General features: G+C 47.5%; 1 protein-coding gene across 4 annotated transcripts in view; it reads left to right on the top strand.

Moving 5' to 3' along the window:
* SYVN1 (synoviolin 1) overlaps positions 1-19,087 on the top strand; it is a 36,101-nt gene extending 17,014 nt beyond the window's left edge. For all 4 annotated transcript variants that reach the window (XM_078382070.1, XM_072984467.2, XM_072984468.2 and 1 more), the window contains exons 8-16: positions 6-105; positions 2,195-2,260; positions 4,417-4,533; positions 6,242-6,408; positions 7,993-8,145; positions 8,706-8,825; positions 12,583-12,769; positions 13,918-14,099; positions 15,107-19,087. In XM_078382070.1, coding sequence (XP_078238196.1) covers positions 6-105; positions 2,195-2,260; positions 4,417-4,533; positions 6,242-6,408; positions 7,993-8,145; positions 8,706-8,825; positions 12,583-12,769; positions 13,918-14,099; positions 15,107-15,258 — 1,244 coding nt within the window. In that variant the 3' untranslated portion in view covers positions 15,259-19,087. The remainder of the gene's footprint in view (positions 1-5; positions 106-2,194; positions 2,261-4,416; positions 4,534-6,241; positions 6,409-7,992; positions 8,146-8,705; positions 8,826-12,582; positions 12,770-13,917; positions 14,100-15,106) is intronic.
* Positions 19,088-21,548: the final 2,461 nt, after the last annotated feature.

Genomic DNA, 21,548 nt, shown 5'->3' with positions numbered 1-21,548 from the left:
CCCAGGTTTCATCAAGGTCCTCTTGTACGTGGCCTTCATGACCATTATGATCAAGGTGCACACATTCCCGCTGTTCGCTATCCGGCCCATGTATCTCGCGATGAGGTGAGGTTAAGGGATGGGACAAGCGTGCTCCTGAGTTTGCGAGGGGTTTTGTCTGCCCGGACTGGCCCGGATGTGTAGTTGCAGGGAAGGCACAACCTCCTCTTGACTTGAAAATGACTTCAGAATAAAAATTTTTTGAGAACGGTCGCAACAGACCTCCTCTGCATGGGGTTGGGGTACCTTGTGGATTGTTTTAAAAGTCTGTAAATAACTTAGCTCTTTGCAAGCTTGAGCCAAACGACCCAAGTGTCAGTGGGTCTTGTGCTGGAAGACAAATGTAGATCTTAGCTATCTCTATCTGGCATCCAATACGTGTAATTTGTATGTCTGATACAAGGAGCCTCGTGCAGGGGTTAAATTGCAGCACTGCAGTCAAGACTGCTAACAACCCAGGTCCGATCTCAGCTAGCTGGCTCAAGGTTCGCTCCGCTGTCCATCCATCTGAGGTCGGTAAATTAAATTGCGGGTGTTTGTGCAATGTGCAGCCTGCGTAATTAAATCCTAAACTGTCAGTGACAAGATCCCCTAAAGGATTCTTGCTGCCCGAACAGAGGGGGTCCAGGCATATGTCCACTCCTAATTAGTTGAGCAGAGTCCGGGTGAGCCAGCCAGGATGTGACACAAAGCCTTTTCCACAAGTCTGTTCTTGTAAGTAATTAAGAAATTAAAAACAAAGATAAAATCATGAGCTTTGGGGTCTGCCAGGACAAACAAAGCTCAGGCAAGAAATGGACTCTGTAGCATTCTGTGGCCTAACTATTATTCTGGAAGCAGGCTCAGCAGATTGGCTGTTCAAGAGACCAAACTTAGGATTTTAAAATAATTGTTTTATTAGAAAAATAAAGTATTTAGAAATTCTTCAGTTTGCTGCATGAGCAAAGCATAAGTTACATTTCCGTAAGATTTTGCAGTTAGAATCTTAACAAATTCCGTTTAGCAAAAATGAAATAAAATTCTAAAAAAGGGCTTGGAAGGCAGGCAAGGCATAGCCCCCCCCCTCCTCTATTCTCTCTCTAAACTACATCTTAGCAAAAACACTAAAAACTGTCATCTGGAACTCAATCCTCCATTCTAGTTCCTAATTCTAAGTCAAAGTTCTAAGAACTAAGATCCTGTCCACATCCTCCATTTTCTTCATTGTTGGCACCGCCCTGCTTCTTCTTCGTTCTTCCAAGATGTTAACCAATCGGCGTAAAGGATGGTCTCCCCCTCACCACGCCTCCTTTTCCCACGAGAAGTACAGGTGGTGTTTCCCCATCACTTTCCCTGCCATCAGAGTGGTATCATCTGCATATCGGAGGTTGTTGATATTTCTTCCAGCAATCTTAATTCCGGCTTGGGATTCCTCCTGTCCAGCCTTCCGCATGATGTATTCTGCTGGATTCTTTCTACAACTACATATCCCATTCATAATTCACATTTTAACCTTAATAATCTATACCATGACATAAGTGCTGTAAGCGCTAAGGAATGTTATATGAGCAGCATGCTTTGCTTTGCACCCCCCTCTTTTTTATTATTTGTTTGTTTATTTTATTTTGGCTAAGTTTCTTGGCGAGAAGCATACTGCTGCGTAAATCCTGCCTGCTCGTTGCCATGAAGACTTCCATGCTTTCTGTTATGCGAGCATAAATCAGCTTGTAAAATTAGCTCTGGCCTGTCTGAAAGATCTGCCTTGGGATACGGCTGCTTTTATAGGATGATCCCCTGCCGAATTGGCCAATCGTCTTTTACGTTGGTGAACTGTCACCCATAGATTCCTGGCTCTTTGTTCTTCTGAGAAAGCGAAGGCACAAGTTCTTTACAGACTTCTAAAAACAATTGACTTAAACCAACTTAATACCAATAAGGAGGATACTTTTAAAAATGAGCATCTGGGGTCACTGAAAGAAGAGGGATATTATTACAGTAGTCATAAGGACTGGAGTAGGGCCCTTTCCCCATAGATATGGAGGTCCTCCAGTACATTTTTTTTCTGATAAAGTATTTGTGAAGGGTTTCTACCCCACATGATTGATCTCGTGGCTGTCTTTGAGGGGTTTTTGATAAATCGGTCGTAAGTTTGATTTGCCTCTCTCTGTCTCCCCAGGCAGTTCAAGAAAGCGGTGACCGACGCCATCATGTCCCGCCGGGCGATCCGCAACATGAACACCCTGTAAGTAATTTCTGTGCGGAAGATGGCCCCCAGAGAGTGCTATATTTTTCTATATGGTGTGGTGGGAGAGTTCACCAGTTCTAGAGCCAACTGGAGAGGAGGACTAAGCAGTAGGACCGAGAAGGCAGAGGGGACATGTCAGGGAAGAATAGCATTTAATCCAGGAATGAGCAATTTGTCATATTGTAAGGCGACATTTTTTGCCACCCCTGCAGTGGACTCGCCCTGCTTCTGAGCTTGCCAAAAAAAATGGAAGAAAATTGACACAGGAAATAGCTGGATGTTCTGGTTTTGGGTTTTTTTTTGTTTCGGAATGCAAATTTGCTGTCCCTGGACGTTTCTGATGTCAGAAAAGACCATTCTTGTCTGAGAAAGGAGTCTTGTTGCAGCCACGCATAGCCAAAATGCCACTATGCATTTGTAATTGACCATTTACCAGCGGGTACTGCCCCATGTAAAGGCGGCAGGGCCAAAACCACCCCTGCCGGAAGTGACACCACCTCTGTAATTGGCCAACTCTTCCAGAGGCTTAGGGCATCCCTTTCTTGTGACTACCGAGTCATTAAGGCCACAGATCCTGACTCCTCTGCTTCTCCAGTCAAGGAAGGAACCTTTCGCTCAATAGCTGTAACCAGAGCAGAAGGACGTGATTGAGCATCAGGAACTTACCACCGCCATCACATAACCTGTAGAGAAGGCTTTTGTTTTTAAAGTTTCAAGAGAAAAAAAATAGAAAGGCCAAATTTAACAAATGCACGAAAAGAGCAGTTCAGCGAACTCTCTTGAGTGTGCAGGCAGGACAGATTAAGCAAGTGGTAATGAGCTAGCTTTGGATTTCACAGACTCTGGTCGTCGGCCTATGGCCGAGCATACACAGAGTGCATCTCAAGGAATTAATTATCCAGCAAGAGGGCGCAGTGAGGGAAGTGAGGACACAAAGCAGTTGATTTCGCCAACCCTCATACCTTTGGAACCCAGAAAGATCGGGATTCTGGTGTGTGTGCCGGTTCTTGAGAAAACCGGTGCTCACAATGGAGAATTTGTGCTCACAATGGAGCTTGTCTCCAAGGTTGCTGTGGCAGAGACTGTGCTAAGACCACAATTTAGGCCCCACAAAGCGGAAGTGGTTTCTTCACGGGGACACCCAGGACCCTCAAAAAGGCTGGGGGTGGGTGGATAGCATGTGTCCTGCATCCTGTCTTTTGTCGCCGCCGCCCCTCCATTATAAGCACTGAGAGTTGTGTGGCATCTGAATGCCTGGTTTCATTGCACCCCACTCTTTCTGTGAAACATTATTCCCAGTTGAGGAGCTCAAACTATGAGAGATGGGCACAAGCTATCGGTTTGGTGGTTCCGGTTCGCTTCCCGGCCAGACAGATCTTTGGCGGTTCTCAGCCCTGCCTCCCCCAGCAGCTGACCACTCAAAGGTAGTGCCTGGAGAAGGTGGGGCCCTGCCAGAGGAGGCGGGGCTTGGAAATGCGGAACACCGCTTGGACCGACGAACTGGTTCGTGCCTGTAGCGGATAGCCCAGATGTTGCCTGTCCGTCACTGCGGAACCTTGACGGGAGAGCCAATAGAGAGACCATCAGGCGGGGCCAGAGAAGAGTTTTGGGGGTCAGGTGAAGGAGAGGAGTGCTGGAAAGAGGGTTAGAGAGCTGTTGGCTTGGGAATTGGACCGGGGGCGGGGGGCAGAGATAGATAGATAGATAGATAGATAGATAGATAGATAGATAGATAGATAGATAGATAGATAGATAGATAGATAGATAGATAGATAGATAGATAGATAGATAGATAGATAGATAGATAGAGTTAAAAAGGGTGATTGGAATGAACCGAACCTTGATTAATATAGGTGATTCGCTTTGTGATTTACACTGCAATTTTCAACTGATAATTAACCCCACCCTGTTCAATAAACTGATTGTGTTTGGCAGCGTAAGTGTCCACTGTTTAATTGACATCTGGTGGCAGCGTGAAGAGGAGGAGGGAGCGTGAGCCTTTGTGAGGACGAAATAAAACAGGGGCCGCAAGGGCGAGCGCCGCAGTGCCCGTCTCTAATACCAGATTTCTGCCCTGTCTTGTTTCCTTCACCTGGGAAAGTTTCACAACTCCCTGTGCGGACTTGATGACGTGTCCCCTTTCTTCCTCTCAGGTACCCCGATGCCACTCCGGAAGAGCTGCATGCGATGGACAACGTGTGCATTATTTGCCGGGAAGAGATGGTGACGGGAGCGAAACGCCTCCCTTGTAATCACATCTTCCACACCAGGTGGGGAGAATCTTGAAGGAGAGCCTGGCTTTTCTTCCTTCCTTCCTTCCATTTATCACAGGCACCTTGACGCAGAAGGGGGGGACCGGCTGTAGCTGTCCCAAGTCTCGGTGGTGAAAGAGGGAGAGGGGGGCAGGCCTTCCACAGCCATTTTCCTGGGATCTTTGGATCAAAGAAGCTCAGAGCGTAACCCCCTCACATCAACTTGTCCTAAGGAGTCAGTATTGTCTACTGCGTATTGTCCTAACCTTTTTAAAGTCACAGGGATGTTGAGAAGGGGAAGGTCAGCCAAGCCAGAGAGAGCTGTGTTTGCCACTTTGAGCTCGCTAACAGAAGGGTGGGATGTGTAAATAAATAGTTAATAGAACAGTTCCTGAACAATTAGCTCTTGACATCCCAGTCGCTGCCGGCAGAGTGTGGTTCTTTGGGCGAGTGTCGGATTCCAGCTGCCCTCCTCCTTCACCACTGGCAGTGCTGCCGTGACTCGCCAGCCTCTGGAGGGTCACATGTTTCTCTCTCTCGTTTGCTTTCTGTCCCGTTGGGCCCTGTTGGAATTTCCAGAACAGAGATGAGGGAATAGGACCGGGCTTTGTCGCCCTTGGAGAAGGGGTAAGGCTGGGACCATGGCCCAAGTGTGAGCCGGGGCATCACCACGATTAGAAAAGTTGGGCTGGCCATAGAGTTTCCCGGTTCTCATTCTTATTTATTTATTTACAGTGGTGCCTTGCTTAACGATTGCCTCGTTAAACAACAAAACCACTATACGATGACTGTTTTGCTATTGCAAAATGATGTTTTAATAGGGAAAATTAGCTTCCCGACAATCAGTTCCCTGCTTCGGGAACCGATTTTTCGCTAGACGACATTTTTAAAACAGGTGATCGGCGGCTTCAAAATGGCTGCCCGCTGTGTAAAATGGCTCGCTGCTGTGTTTTGGGACGGATTCCTCGCTTTACAGGCACCGAAAATGGCCGCCTCTGTGGAGGATCTTCACTGGACAGTGAGTTATTCAGGCCATTGGAACACATTGAATGAGTTTTCAGTGCATTTCAGTGGGATTTCGTATTTCGCTTAACGAGGATTTCACTCTACAGTGATTTTGCTGGAACGGATTATCTTCGTTAAGTGAGGCACCACTGTATTTACTTGATTTCTATACAGCCCTATTCGTGCAGAGCCCTATTCTAGGTGCTTGACAACAGTAGATAAAAATACAGGACTGAACAGTAAGTCCGCAGCAATTGAAACGTTAAAAAGAAATAAATAGCAAGCTGCACCAAGGACAGTTACGTGAATGAGGACAGGGCAGGGAGGGTCACTGTGGAGGGTAAAAAACCCTGAAAAGCAGTGGATTTGAGTTGTCTTCTGAATGTTAACCGGGGGGGGGGCAAGTGTAGTTGTGTCGGGAGCAGTTCCACAACATTGGAGCTGCCGCGAAGAAGGCCCGACCTCTTGTGGACGGCTTCTGGGCCTCCTTTTGGGGGGGGGGGTGTGACCCTGAGGAGCTTAGCCTGGGAAGATCGAGTCGGTCATTGGGGAGAGGCATTGACCCATGAAATCCACGGACGTGTTTCTCTCAGCCTGGGCTAATTCAGAGGGTTGTAAGGATTATGTGAAGCAAAACGTAGTGTTTTATTGATTTGACGTGCAGGAGCCTTGAGCCACGTGATGCTTATTCTGAGGGTGGTTCCCTTTCTTCTTTCCTTAGCTGCCTGCGGTCGTGGTTCCAGCGCCAGCAGACTTGTCCTACCTGTCGGATGGACGTTCTCCGGGCCTCCGTCCCCACGCAGTCTCAGACCCCCCCGGAGCAGCAGGAAGGAGGGCCGCAGCAACAGCCCCCACACCAGACCCCATTGATACCCCAGCCCCCAAACTGTGAGTCTTCTTTAGGAATCGCTAAGCGCAGTGTCCCAAATAAGTTTCCCGTGAATCCCAGCTTTTTACCACCAGGAAATCCCAGAGTAACCGCATTCATTTCCCCAGATTACCAAAAGGAGAAGATTTTTTTTTGAAAAACGACCCTATGGGGTTCCTGCAAATTTCAAGAAGGGTGTAACTATTCCTAGAAGTGGGCAAAACTAAAGTGTGGGGCGAAGAGAAAGAAAGAACAAGCAAAATATTGTGTATCCCTTTAAAACTTAAGAGATCGAAAGATTTAAAGAATAAACTCGGTCCAAGAAATAGCTGTTAACATTTCCATGGCATCTGGCCTTATCTCCCTGACCAGGACCTGCTAATTCAAGTAATTAACATTGTCCGTCCGTTTGTTTGTTTTGCTTTTATGCTTCTTTTCTCCCCGCAGCTAGTTCACAATCGGTTATAGTCAGCATTAAAAAGACTGCCAGAAGGAGCACTAACAAGCAATGAAACGTAGATCAGTAGTAAAACCACCATTAAAGGCAATATTAAAAACATCTTTAAAATTTCTACATTCACTAGTTGCAGCGTTCTTTTTTAAAAAAACCTCACCATTTAAAAGCCTGTCTGAAAAGGAAGTTAGAGACTTCCTTTCCTGTGTTAATGAACCATTTCACTTAGTGTATTATCTATAATATATCATTACCTGGTCATGAGGATAATATCTTTTTACGTGGCACACACAAGATACAGTATAGAGAAATACTTGCACGTGTCTAGATGTCTGAGGAAGTGGATGTGGGTCACCCCAGCTCACATTGCAATAATTCTCGGATGCTTCTGTTCAACAAGCACCTTGTAACTCGAATGGTCCCCTCAAATAAAGTGGTGCCCCGCATAGCAACGTTAATCCGTTACAGGAAAAACGTTGCTATGCGGGGGGGGGGGAACCCCGTAGGAACACATTAAACTCCGCTTAATGCGTTCCTATGGGGACAAAACTCACCGCTAAGTGGGAATCCTCAATCCGGCCGCCATTTTTGCCACCTCGGTAAGCGAGGAATCGGCGCGAAAACGCTGCAGGCGGCCATTTTCTTCTTCCAGTGGCCATTTTGGAACACCAATCAGCTGTTCCAAAACATCGCAATGCGAAGATCAGTAAGCGAAACGCTTACCGATCATCGCAATGCGATGTTTACCCTATTCAGAACATCGCAATGCGATCGGTTTTTTGATCGCAAAAAATGTGTCGCTATGCAGATTCGTCGTTAAACGTTGGACCGTATGTTTATTATTTCCTGTAATAGCAGACTTGTAATTAGACAAGATACTTTTTTGGCAGAAAACAAGAAACGCACCTGCTAGAAACTGGCTCAGCCCCCGCCAATTGAAAGCGTTACGTTCAGCTTTTTCTATCAACTCAGTCCTCTTCAGTTGCTTTATATTTTTGTTTCGCTCTGCGAGAATGCTTTGGTGCCCAGGAGTTGGCCTGTTCTCCTCTTGGCAGGCTCTCCCTTTCTGTGACCTTTTGAGCTGCATCCGCATGGGGCGCCCTGACGCTCCTTGATCCTCAGTGCCTCGTCTCTCTTTGTTTTTCTGCAGTTCCGCAAGGCATCCTGCCCCCCTTCCCGCCGGGGATGTTCCCGCTGTGGCCCCCCATCGCTCCGTTCCCTCCCGTGCCGGGCGTCCAGCCACCCAACAACGCGGACGGTGCTTCAGCAGCCTCGCCTTCTACATCCGGAACACAAACAGCAGGTAAGCGAGGCAGCATGTTTCCCTTCCCTGCTGTAGGGCATTATCTGTTCTGTCCGGACGGTGGCTCTCCTTGAAAAACACACACACACACACACACACACACACACACACACACACACACACACACCGTCTGGATGCCTTTTCTGCCATTGAGAAGAAATTCCACACGGACGTTTCCACCCCAAGGCGCGTTGCCTTCACTGTCCCCTTTCCAGACCATCATGGGAAAGTCCTGACCCTCTCTTCTTACCGTTCCTACCTGAGATGCTAGAGAAAAATGTTCTTCTCTACAGAACAACATTCACGCTACATCTTCCAAGAGGGGTGGGCTGCTAATTCTCTGTTCCAGTGGAAATATGGAGGAGGTGAACATCTGGCTTAGCTTTACGGCCCGTAGGGAATGCGTCTCAAATGACCAGTGTGAGAGGCAGGCAGCCTCCCAGAATCTGGGATGTGAATAAACAAGTATCCACTGAATGCAGCACTGGAGGCAGAGTCAGGATTTCTGGATTTGCTGTGAACCTGTCCCACAAGCGTGACATCCGTCTCTTCTCCTGCAGGCGCCACAAGGCCCAGCGGTGATTCGGCCTCTGCGTCGGACACGACTGCTTCGACAGGAGCCGGGCCAGGTTTTCCCTTCCCTCCCGCATGGATGGGGATGCCCTTCCCACCTCTCTTTGGTAAGTCCAGGACAGAAGTACCTTATCTGCAGGATCAGTATCTACTGATTCATTTATCCGCAGTCTAAAAATATCAAAAGAAAGTACAGTGGTGCCCTGCAAGACGGACGCTCCATTTAACGACAAAACCGCTTGATGTCGATGTTTTTGCGATCGCAAAAGTGATTGCAGAACGATGTTGCCAATGGGGGAATTTCGCTTTGCGATGATCGGTTCCCTGCTTCGGGAACCGATTCTCGCAAAGCGATGATTTTTTAACAGCTGATCAGCGGTTTCAAAATGGCCGTCTGCTGTTTTCTGGGACGGATTCCTTGCTGCACAGGCAGCAAAAATGGCTGCACTATGGAGGATCTTTGCTGGACAGTGAGTTTCCAGCCCATAGGAACGCATTAACCGGGTTTTAATGTGTTTCTATGGGCTTTTTAAAATTGTTTTACGACATTTTTGTTCTACAGTGATTTCGCTGGAACGAATTAATGTAATGCGAGGCACCACTCTATATATTTCTAAAGATGAAGTTGCCAGAACTGGCCGCTAGAGACCATGCTATGTACGAGGGGGTGCTGATAAGTATCGAGCCTTTCCCAGAAAAAAAAATTGAGCTAGGAAGCTGTAACTGCCACACTATTATTCTACACAATTCCCCCAGGAAGCCAGTGTGCTTGTGACATCCGTCCTGCAGCTTCTCGAGTCCCTGCAAATAAAATTCTTCCATCTGCTCGTGTAACCACTCATTTGCAGCATTCGTTGCCTCCAGAACACTCCCAAATTGTTGTCCCTTTAGGTGTTTTTTTTTTTTAGTTTGAGGAACAGATGATAGTCAGAATGACTATAGTTTGTGACATTTCATCATGAATCTGCTTTGCACCTTTCCCTTGGAGAAACAGGAACTTGATTATGGTCTTACGCTCTTCCACATTGAACTTTTCTGGAGGTGCCGCCATGTTCACTTTGAAAATGAAAGATTAAGTTAAAATCATAGGTAGTTGATTTTTGCACCGTTGAATATAGACAAATTGGCCAATATACCCTGCAGTTTATAGCTTCCTGGCTCAGGTTTTTTTTCTGGGTGAGGCTCAGTGCTTATCGGCACCCCCTCGTATAGCGATTGCTGATTTTCTGTGGGCAGAAGCAGTCCTCCTGTACTTTGCTGACTTGTGCGGGAGGGACTTATGGCTGGCAGGAGAACGGCGGAGTTCAAAATTCCCATCAGATGCTTCTAAAAGGGTTCTCCCTTAAAAAAATTAATTTTTTTTGAATATCACTTGAAAATGTTGCTTTCTCTAGCCGTAAAATAGCTTCGCTTTTGCTGTTCTGCTATTTTTCCAACGTTGCTTCTTTCACCTTTACGCTGAAAACCTGTGCATCTCAGGCTGGGTGATTGAGGATGCTTAACCCCAGGAAAGCCCGAGAAGGAGCAAACGGGGAACCGGGCCTTCTTGGTGGCTGCTCCCCTGCTTTTGGAACGAGCTGCTGCCCAAAAATTCCACCTGGCCCCCCTTCCCTCGAGATTTTTAAGAAATCTTTTTTAAAAAAAAAAACTTCTATTTCGACAGGTTTTCCTGGCCACCCCACCCTAAGAACTGTCCTGAGAATATAGACTATACATTTAGCATCTAAAACCGCCTTGACAATTTTTTGTCCAGTCGTGTTCGACTCTAGGAGGCGGTGCTCATCCCCGTTTCCAAGCCGTAGAGCCAGCGTTTGTCCGAAGACAATCTTCCCTGGTCACATGGCCAGTGCGACTTAGACACGGAACGCTGTTACCTTCCCACCGAGGTGGTCCCTATTTATCTACTTGCATTTGCATGCTTTCGAACCGCTAGGTTGGTGGGAGCTGGGACAAGCGATGGGCGCTCACTCCGTCGCGTGGATTCGATCTTACGACTGCTTGGTCTTCTGACCCTGCAGCACAGGCTTCTGCGGTTTAGCCCGCAGCCCCTCCACGTCCCCCACCTAAAACCGCCACCTGACTTTAAATTAGTTTTAACTGTTGTTGAAATTCTATATTATATTGTTTATTGTTGTGCACACACAGATGGGTGTTTTAGAAGTTTAAAAATTAATTAATTGATTAAGGTTTTTACCTTCATCTACCTTGAACACAAGAGGTTAGAAGTGCAGTTCTTCCACCCGGTCCTGAAATTCCCCGAATTATGTAGGACAAAGCAGGTTAAACTATAGCACTGCAATTAAAGGAGGGAGTCTTCGTCTGTCTGTACAAGCTGCCCTGCCTTGTGTCCGTTCCTGCCCTTTTGATGTTCCCGACTGTCAGCTGGATTTGTCTTAAATCAAATTGATTTCAATAAAAAGATCAAATTTTTTGGCCATTTAATTTTAAAAAATATTTTTTTAAAAAAAATAAATCATAATTTAAATCAATTTCAGTTTTTTAAAAAAAGCATTGATTTTTATTCAACCTGCTTTCTGCTAGATCAGTGGTTCCCAACCTTGGGCCTCCAGATGTTCTTGAACTTCAACTCCCAGAAATCCTGGCCAGCAGAGGTGGTGAAGGCTTCTGGGAGTTGTAGTTCAAGAACATCTGGAGGCCCAAGGTTGGGAATCACTGCGCTAGATGATGAAGGATGTCCTGTGGATTTGGAATTATCCCTGTTGTGCCCCTCAAAAGCCAGAATCAAAAAGTCCAGAACAAATTCTGTTCTTATTTGAAAAGAGCTTTTAGAATAAACACGATAAAATTGTGATCGGCTGAAAGATAAGTGATCAGAATCATGGTGTGTCACTTCTGTCTGTGGCGTACATGGCTGCCTTCGCGCCTTCGTCCACACCACCAACCCTGCGAGGTCGAAGGCTGAGTGACCGCCTGAGATTGCTAAGTTGAGTTTTATGGCTCGGTGGGACTAGACTGCGGACGTCCCAGTCCAGCGACACCACATGGGCTCACGTCATGTGACATAGCAGATCTCGCGGCCCAGGGTTTCAAGGTCCTGATAGAGTGACTAGCTATCAGTTAGTGATGGGACCCCCTACTTAATGAAGAGGCAGACAAGATGGCCAAAGGGGGGGGGGGGAGAGAGAGATCTTCTGCCTTCCACTCTGTGATTTTGGCTGCCCGTTGGGTCTACCGGTTAGCTCAGATGCCCCCCCCCTTGCCTTAAGAGGGCCCTGCCCTTAGACTCAGGTGGCTGAACAGCCTGTTACGAAGCCTTAAAACCTCTGAGGTCCTGAGCCGCTCCGCCTGGAGGTTGGCTTCTTAGAAACGCAGTGGGAACAGTGACTTCCCTGTACCCTTTCCTTACCTTGTTCCAATAGCTTTTATCTCTTGTCTGGTGGCTAGCGCCGTCTCGGTCCCTAGTCGTCGTCATCTTAGAACTGCAGGGCTGGAAGGGTCCCTATAGATTACCGAGTCCAGTCCCTGCCGAGGAAGCACAGCGGGGGACTGGAACTCCCAACCTCGGGCTCCCCACCCAGAGATCTCAACCACGTGGGTGCAGTCCACACGTCATGAGGGGAGAGCGCTCGGCCCGCTCCCTTCTGCCGTTGCTTGCCACGAGCAAAAGCGATCGTCTGACAAAGGGCTATTTTGGTGGCCTTCCTCACCGTGTAGCCGAAGCCACGTGGAGAAGCGGCCTGAATCCAGCCATTTCCCTCCCCCTCCCCGATGGAGAATGTCCCTTCCATGCCTTAAAAGTGACGGCCGGAGGATTGCACACACTCTCTGCTCACTGGCCTCGGCGAGGGGAGGAGGCAGCTTCGGACTGACTTGACATCCTCTTGTCCTCTTCTCTGCCCAAAGGCTTCCCTCCGATGCCGGTGCCCCCCTCCGGGTTTGCGGGACTGACCGAAGAAGAGCTACGTGCCATGGAAGGCCACGAGCGGCAGCATTTGGAGGCCCGGCTCCAGTGCTTGCAGAACATCCACACCCTCCTCGACGCGGCCATGCTGCAGATCAACCAGTACCTCACCGTGCTGGCGACCCTCGGGTGAGTGAGCGCTTTTCTCTTGTGGCGTTGGCCGGGAGACGCAAAATAAGTTTTGAAACCAAAGTCTGGTTTTGCAACGGTGGCAAGCGCTTAAGTGTGCAACTGGAACGCTTTGCACTGGGAGGGGCACACTTTGCCCCCTCCTCTTTATTTATGCAGCACACACTTTTTAAAGTGGTGCCATTGGGGCTGGCAGAAAAACCTGGCGGTGTGACATCCTCCGGTCTTAGTGCCGGCTCAGGGTGCTCTTTTTACACGCCTCATCCTCATCGTTGGCTAACATTTGGGGGCCGGTGGATGCAGTCCCCCCCCCCAAGTGGGCTGTTTTCAGAAGGAAGGATCCACTGCTGGGGCCTTTTAGAACCGGTTCTTCCAATACCACCTCCCTGGTGATCCTGCCTGTTGCCCCTTTGGCTTCTTGAGCACCAGAACGTACAAAAAGGAATTCTGGACATGGATTGATGTTTATATTACAGTTGGGGCCCCGTGTCTGCAGCAGATCGGTTCCAAGCCCCCTCTCCCGTGGATGCTGAAAAACACGGATTGTAGCGAACATTCTTAATACTAGGGAACGCTATACATAGCATGGTCTTTAACACCCTTTAGTGGCAACTTCATTGTTAGAAATATTTATCAGCTTTTTAAAAAAATATTTTTAAAATTTTAGACCGTGGATAAGTGAATCGGTGGATACTGATCCTGCTCATGGGGGGGGGGTCATGCTGTATTTATTCAAGGTTTAGACTTGAATAAGTCTTGAATGTTCTGACTGTATAAGCTTTAACTTTTTTAGTGTGGGCTTCCTAGCGTTGGGGTGTTTCGTTAAAGACTTATTAGCATTTCATGCTTATGATATGGATTACTGAAATGGAAAATGAGTAAGGTGCCTACGCCCAGCCAGCCACGGCCTAATGTGTTTGTGACGTCTATATCCTGCCCTCCCAAGGTCGCGTATGTGGCAGCTTCCTTTCTCAGCATCACATCGCTGTGAAGTGAGTCAGGCAGGGAGAGCCGTGGCGGGCTCAGGATCATGCCGTTGAGTTATCAACGCTCAGTTGCAATTTCAGCGTGGGTCTCTTTTAAGTTGCAGCCCAGCACACGAATTGGCGGTTGTATCCTTCTCACTGGTCCCCCTCTGTCTCTCCCAGGACGCCGCGACCGGCACCGCCACCAAGTGCTTCAGCCCCTTCGACATCTTCTCCAGAAACTCCCAGTCCTGGCCCTGAACCTACGTCCAGTGGCGAGCCTGGCCCCACGACCTTCCAGCCAGCTGACAGCACCTCTTCAGTAGTAGCCGCCGCCGCCGACACAGAGTCCTCTGGTCAAACAGGTATGCAAATAATAGGAAGCCCCATTTGTAGGGGGGCAGTGTGGTAGACTTCGTTTTTAAAATCCATTATCCATTTATAGCCTGCTCTTTCCATCCTTTGCTTTATAAGGTTGGAAAGAATTGTGTGGGGCATTCGTTACTGCTGGGATTGGGGGTAGACGGCAGAGTTGCGATGGAGAAAGCAAAGAGAGAGAGATCTCTCTGTGAGAAGGATCCTGGAACCTGTTGTAGATCAAAAGCTGAATATGAAGCCCAGCAGTGCAGTGTGGCTGCAAAAAAGGCAAACATGATTTTAGGCTACATTAACAGAAGTATACTCTTCAAGCCCCATGAGGTACTAGTCCCTCTCTGTTCAGCACTGATTAGGCCTCCTCTTGAGTACTATGTCCGGTTCTGGACCACCACGTTATTAAAAAGGATGCCGACAAACTGGAGCAAGTTCAGAGGAGGGCAACCAGGAGGATCAGATGATTTGGAAGCCAAGGAGGAAAGACTGAAAGAACGGAGCATGTTCAGCTTTGAGAAATTAAGATTGAGAGGAGATTGGATAGCCCTTTCCAAATCCTTGAAAGGCAGGATCTTTTCTCCATCCTCCCAGAGTGGAGGACAGGTAAGCTGTCCTCAGGAAGAAGGCAGCTCAAGCTACAGGAGACCAAATTTCAGCTGAATATCAGGAAAAAAAAACTCTCAATTGTTAGAGCAGTATGACAATGGAACCTATGACCTCTGGAGGTGGGTGAGCGTTCCAGTGCTTGGAGGCATTTAAGGGAATGTTGGATGTTGAAGTCAGACCGGTTGGGATTGATGGCCTCCTCAGCCCCTTCCAACTCCATGATTCTGTTAGAAAAACAATGGACAAAAGACAAATAATTTTGACCCTTCCGCGTTGGAGTAAGTTTGAAGCATAGGGACTAGAAACTTGATGCTAATGATCATTGCTTTGCATTATTTTGGTGTGTTCCCCCCCCCCCGCCTTTGGTGTCACTTCTTATTCCTGTTTATTTCAGATCCACGCCTGGTGGCAGGGGCTGAGGGCTACACGGAGTCCCCTGAATGCAAGCAGGATGGGGAGAACTCTTTGCTGGAGGAACCAGACACCGCAGAGCTGCGCCGGCGCCGGCTCCAGAAACTAGAACTGCCCTCCTCTTCTTCCCATTGATATCCCCACCCGCCTCGCCCGGTGCCTGAGTCCGTGGTCCCTGACGGGTTTTCTCTCCATGGGCGATGAAAAGGAAAAAAACAAGTGGCAGGCCGTGCAAGCAAAGCGGGGCCAGACGAACGAGGCCTGGATGTCTTAAACTTGTGCCATCGCGTGCCCTTGGAGGAAAGGCTGGGAGGAGGCCCCTTTCAGCAGGACGGGTGGGGTGCGGGAGGCGTCTAGAACTGACTCTGCCTTGATTTATACCGTGACGAAAAGACGACTGTCCATCCAGCAGCAGGCGAGGCCAGGTCGTCCAGACTTTTCCCCCCATCAGGACATGGCCCCTCTTCCTGGGTGACAACCTTTCCTATCTCAGTGTCAGCTGGATGGACTTCCACTCCGCAGTAGCAGCGGCCTCAGCAAGAGAGAGCGGCCTCTTTTCTCTTTCTCTCCCCCACCCCAAATGCCATCTGAAGTCAGTTGAGAAATTACCCACATCATTAAGAGTGGCAGCCCGTGGCTTCTGCATATAATTGGTTTCCGTTGGCTTTAGTTCTTCCCCTTTTCTGATTTTTTTTGGGGAGGGGGCAGGTGCATGGGTTCTTCAGCTGCCCTTCCTAAGCATGGCAGCGGCATCAATACGGAGCTGACAGAATATATGGTTTCCCTCTCCTTTTTTTGTGGGTGTAAGAGATGGCCTCCTGATCCCTTTTACAGCAGGAACCAAAACCTGTTCAGAAGGCGTCGTAAACACAGCGAGCTTCATTTGGGTTTCCTTTTAAAACAAAACTCTTTAAAAAGTGGGATTCCGTGGGATGAACAAGGAAACTGTAGATGGAATACGTTGGTATGCGGTGTCGGCTTGATCTGATTCAAGGGGCCGGTGTGAGGTGGCTTCACCTCTGTTTTCTGGGTGGAATGAGATTTCGGTTGCCTTCAACGGCATCTGTGGGTCTTTGGCGTCCTGATCCCTGGGTTTCCAGCTCTGAGCCTCCACTGTGGCCAACAGACCGTATGTTTAGCGCAGAGAGAAAGAAGCACACCCATAATGTGGCCCACAGAAAGGGGTGAGACCCAAAGCAAAGGTCCTCTGGATTTGGACGACGAGTCCTATCAATCCGGTCAGGGATGATAGGGATGAGAACTGACGGGTGTTTTGAGTTGAGCCCCACCTGTGGAGGCCCGTGCCTTCCACCACTCTCTCCAAGAGCATGCTTCGTGGGACACCCTGTTTGTTCACTAGACCAATGGGTTCCTAACCTCGAGTCATCCAGGCGTTCTTAGACTACAAGACCCAGAAGCCTTCACCAACAGCTGTGCTGGCCAGGGTTTCTGGGAGTTGCAGTCCATGAACACCCAAGGTTGGGAACGCACCGTGCTCCAGCCTTGCCTGTCCTCTCCCTTGTGTGCGCTGTCCAGAAATCTGTCATAACTTACCATTAAGATACTTCTCAATTCTGATTATTTTCTCTTTTCTCTTCTTCCTTTCTCTTTTTTTTTTCTTTCTCTCTTTTGGCATATATATGTATTTATTTAGCTTCAGACCCCATCTGCTTATTCAGGAAAACTGGCCCTGTTTTTGCAACTCCAGGCTAGGGGTTAGGGTCTCTCTCTCTCTCTTTTTTTGGTGTATTGTTTAAAACAGGTTAGCAAGCTGTGAAATGCAGTATTAATCTTGGCTGTCCAGCCCAAATAGGGAATCAGAAGCCGAGACAGACTGGATGCGATGGAAAGAAAAGGACGCGGCAGGGATGATTTGAAGTATCGATTTCAATAAAAGATTTTGGTCAAGGTTTCCCCCCTCTTTCTTGGTTTCAAAAGACCTCTCTCTCTTCTCCCACGGTCTTATGATAAAATTAAGAGAGAGTAGTGTACTGTTTGCTAGGCAGGGAGCTGGCCCCTGGAGCTGGTGTCAGTCTGATTGTGGGGGATTGTTATACCGAGGAGTCTGCTGGAGGAATATCGGAGAGGGTGATTCGGTGACGAGTGCATTCCTTCCCTCCCACCTAGTCATGCAAACGTCACTCTTAGGAAGAGAGGCTGGAAATCCGTGCCTGGTAAGTGAATAGGCCACGTGTGAAGGGAATTCTGTGGTTACGTGTCGGGGTGGTGATGAACTGGTTTTGGGAAGACAGAAGAGAGGCATGAAGCAGAGGTGATATATGCCGAGCTTCCCCACCCCTGGTGTTGCTGGACAGGAGGTGCCAGTGAGTCGGGAGGTATAACTAGCGGGCCTTAGAAAACCAGCAACATCTGGATGACCCCCCCTAGGGTCTAGGAAGCAGTGCTCCCCCCCCATCACATATCAACAGACGAGAAAACATCAGCAGACATCCAGTAATTTTTGTTGTAATGCTAGTCTTTTATGCACGGGTAGGAAACAGATGATGGGAGCCTAAGGACGCAGCAGGTGGAAACGGCATCCGGTCGCGTTCTCCAAGCTTGGTCCTCGTGCTGTTCTCAAAGGATTCCCATCTTCTGTTGGTGGCGCTGCGGCTTTCCTTGGCCCCCCCTCGGGTCCTTCTTCAAGGCGTTTCCTGGGCTGCGTCCCTTGGTCCTGGAGAGAACAAGCTTGAACCCACGTTGTCGGGACTCTTCAGAGCCAGAATGCGACCTAGAAGGGGAAGGGAAGAAAGCGTGGTAGGCTGCCGGGCTTTGTCGGGGGGGGGGCACAGTCTGGGGACCCGCCCAGAGGTCCGACGTCACTGCGTTTCGTTTCACTTAGAAGCTGGGTACATAACTTTGATCTTACACAAATAAATAACATTATTGGTAGCTAAGTAACATTGTTGGTATCTTTTTTCTGTTAAAAAGAAAGCTTAGAGGAAACACATAGGATGGAGCAGAAAGAAAACAGACCTGAGGAAGAAGAAAAATACAGATGGAAATTGGAGAGCGGGCTTTCTTTTAGGTGTTAAGATGACCAGGGTTTGCTAGGTTTAATTCCCTTTCCTGCTTCTGGACCCTTCCTGTGTGTTTGGGGGGGGAAGCCTTTGGCATTCCAGGTATTTGGGGGCTATAGTTTGGATCTTCTCTCGTGTCCAGTCCTATCAAGTGGTTGGGAGTGGCAGAGGAAAATCCAGCATTTTTTCGCTTTCTCGGGTGGAATGGGCTGAGTCTATATGCAGAGGATTGGATGTTTGCTGCCAGTTTTCTTCCCTTGTTTAAAACAAATAAATAAATCTCTGTGAACCGTTGGCATCCAGTTAAGTAGCGAGATTTCTTCACTCCTGCACAAGCCATGCACATGGCCGGCCTCTCTCACACCCGTGCGTCTTCATTGCTTTTGCAAAGTGTTATCCCCTTTTGATGTTCAGAGATTTTATAGCAGAAGGAAACGAGGAGTAAATCCCCCTCCCAGCCTAGACGTCTCCGTTTCCCAACCCGATTCCAATCTTCATGTGAAAGAGATAAACTGTGTTTTATAAACACGCTCGCTTGCACATAAAGAACTGTTTCTAAGGCCACCGCGGCCGTTTGTAACCTCTTTAGGATGAAATAAATGCCATTTTTAAAGAGCAACTTGGCAGTAGAGGGGAATGGAATGATTAAGGGGAAGAATCTGTAACCCTTGCTTTGATTTTGTTTGTTAAATCATAAGTATTTGGGTCACGATCTGTTGAAGGCCACAAGAGTTGTAATTGTCACCTTTAGATCTGGCTCCTCGGCAGATTTGATATTGAGAACTGAAGCAACACAGCTAAACAAATGTTTATGGCTTCTAATTTCCTGTTCAGCCACATGTTACACATGGAGGTTTAGGGTAATTATTTAATTCTTTGTAAATATTATATAATTTTTACTAGCTTGAATTGTGTATATATGGCAAATAAAAACTTGCATTAAAGATTGTGTTGTGTTTAAAACAACAACAACAAACCATCTGCGATTGTTACAGTTTGCATTTAGATGGTGTTCCCTTAACACCAGAACTCAACTGCCTTCCAAAGTCAAATGATAAATGTCTCCAGGGGTTCACTTAGTTTAAAACAACGCTCCAACGTTGATCTTTTGTGCATATATACACTAGGACCCCTTATCCACGGAATCAGTATCTGCTGATCCACCTAGCTGAAAATATTAAAAGAAAAATGCCCAATATATATTGAACGATGAAGTTGCCAGAACAGGCTAATAAAGGAAGTCAGAGACTATGCTATGTAGTATAACGTTCACTATTATAATATTGTTTTCTGTCAACTGTGTTCTTCAGCATTCCATTCCAAGGGGAACTTGGAACCGATCCCCAGCGGACCACAGGATTGTGCTCACAGGATCTCCCTCCAAGCCCACTTTATCCAACAAAGCTGTGAGATTCAAATAAAGTTGTCTGCTACCCAGCTGAATGGGGTTTGGTACCCATGTCTCCCTAGACCTGGTTGGATTCTGACCTCTGTACTGTAGGGACTACCCTTATGCTGTTTACTTCTTGCTCCATTTATGCTGGAGCAAACCAGATCCTTTTGGAAAGGGATTTAAAAAACAACAACAGTATAGCAGGAAAAAAAGAACAGTAAGTTGGGCGGTTATGGGCCCTGGAACTGTGGCCGTATTGCAAACCCCACCACCGCAGCCCTTGTCAGCATACCTCGGGCGGGGGATGATGAAAGGTGCAGTTCAACCACATCTGGAGGATTGCAAGTTGAGCATCCCTGCACTAGAGGCTCCTGCAGCCCTTCCGGCAGAGTGGCAAAGCCAACGCCTTCATCTCAAACCGTTACATAAGCAAAGCTGGGTTGCAACATTCCGGTTCAAAAGCCATTCTTTCTGTGAACTAAAAAGGGGGGGGGAATGAGTTAATCACTAGTATTCAAAACAGGAGAAAGTTCTTTAGGTGCAACTAGGACCCCCTGTCTGTGGGATCAGTATCTGATTCATTTATCCACGGATTCATTTATCCGCGGATTCATTTATCCACGCCCTGAAAATACAAAATAAAAAATCCAGAAGTGGCCAATAGATGGCGACAGAGACCATGCAATTTATGTATAGCATTTGATACTTCCATGTTTTTCGGCATGGAACCAATCTCCTTCGGATACAGCGGTTCTACTGTATTCTTTATTTTAGTTATATGTTGCCTTTATTCTCATGGGGGGCACCAAGACTATTTGGTCAGTTAAAACCGCACAATAAACGCAATTTAAAATGTTGTGAGATGCAACATTTAAAAAAAGCTAAAATCATCCAAAAAAACAACACAATACTTAAATGTTTCAAGAATAATTTTTTAATCTGAGTACAATAGATGCAGCATTCTTCACTTATCCCTTTAAAACCTGTCTGAAAAAGAAAGGTCTTTGTTCAATGATGCAAAGATAGTGTAGGTCCTAAGCGGCTGTCGGTGCCCTACGCAAAAGAAAGACAGTTGCTTTCGCACATCAACCCACTTCTGACTTAATGGTGAGCCTATGAACGGAGGACATTCAACAGGTCCTGTCCTTAACAGCCTTGTTGAGGTCTTGCAGACTAAAGGCCACTGGCTTCCTTCATGAAGTCGACCCATCTCACAGCTCATCTTCCTCGTCTCCTGGTGCCTTCCGTTTTCCCCATCACCCTTGCGTTTCCCAGCAAATCTTCTCGTGATGCATCCAAAACAGGAAAGCCTCGGTTTATTCCTTTTAGTTTATCGGGGGGGTTCCGGCTTGATTGGATCTTCACCCCACTTGGATATGTTCCTGACAGTCCACACACTCTGTGAAGTTTTCTTCTAACATCTTGTGTTGAATAAATTAATCCCCCCCTCCCCTTCCAGTTAGCTTTCTTCACTGGCTAGGTTTCCTATCTGCATAATCTAGACCAGTGATGGCGAACCTATGGCACGCGTGCCACAGCTGGCACACACAGCCCTCTCTGTGGGCACATGAGTCATACGTTGCCATCGATAAATACTTAACTGTCCTCTGATCCTGGATTTCGGCACTCCCCTCTGCTGGTGCACAGGGAAGTGGTGGCGCTTCGGGTTAAACCACAGAAGCCTCTGTACTGCAAGGTCAGAAGACCTGCTGTCGTGAGATCAAATCCAGGCAACGGAAGGAGCTCCCATTGCTTGTCCCAGCTCCTGCCAACCTAGCAGTTCGAAAGCATGTAAAAAATGTGAGTAGATAAATAGGGACCACCTCGGTGGGAAGGTAACAGCATTCCATGTCTAGTCACGCCAGCCACATGAACATGTTTTGTTTTGTTTTGTTGTTGTTTTGTTGTTGTTGTTGTTGTTAATGTTAATGTTAATGTTAATGCTATTAATATTAATATTAATATTAATATTTTGTTGTTGTAAGAGTGGCAAGATTGATATTTGCAAGGAA

The sequence above is a fragment of the Pogona vitticeps genome, chromosome 15 (assembly GCF_051106095.1).
Source record: "Pogona vitticeps strain Pit_001003342236 chromosome 15, PviZW2.1, whole genome shotgun sequence".
NCBI classification, from domain to species: domain Eukaryota; kingdom Metazoa; phylum Chordata; class Lepidosauria; order Squamata; family Agamidae; genus Pogona; species Pogona vitticeps.
Note: the sequence above shows the minus strand (reverse complement) of the source record. Positions and strands in the feature narration are given on the sequence as shown.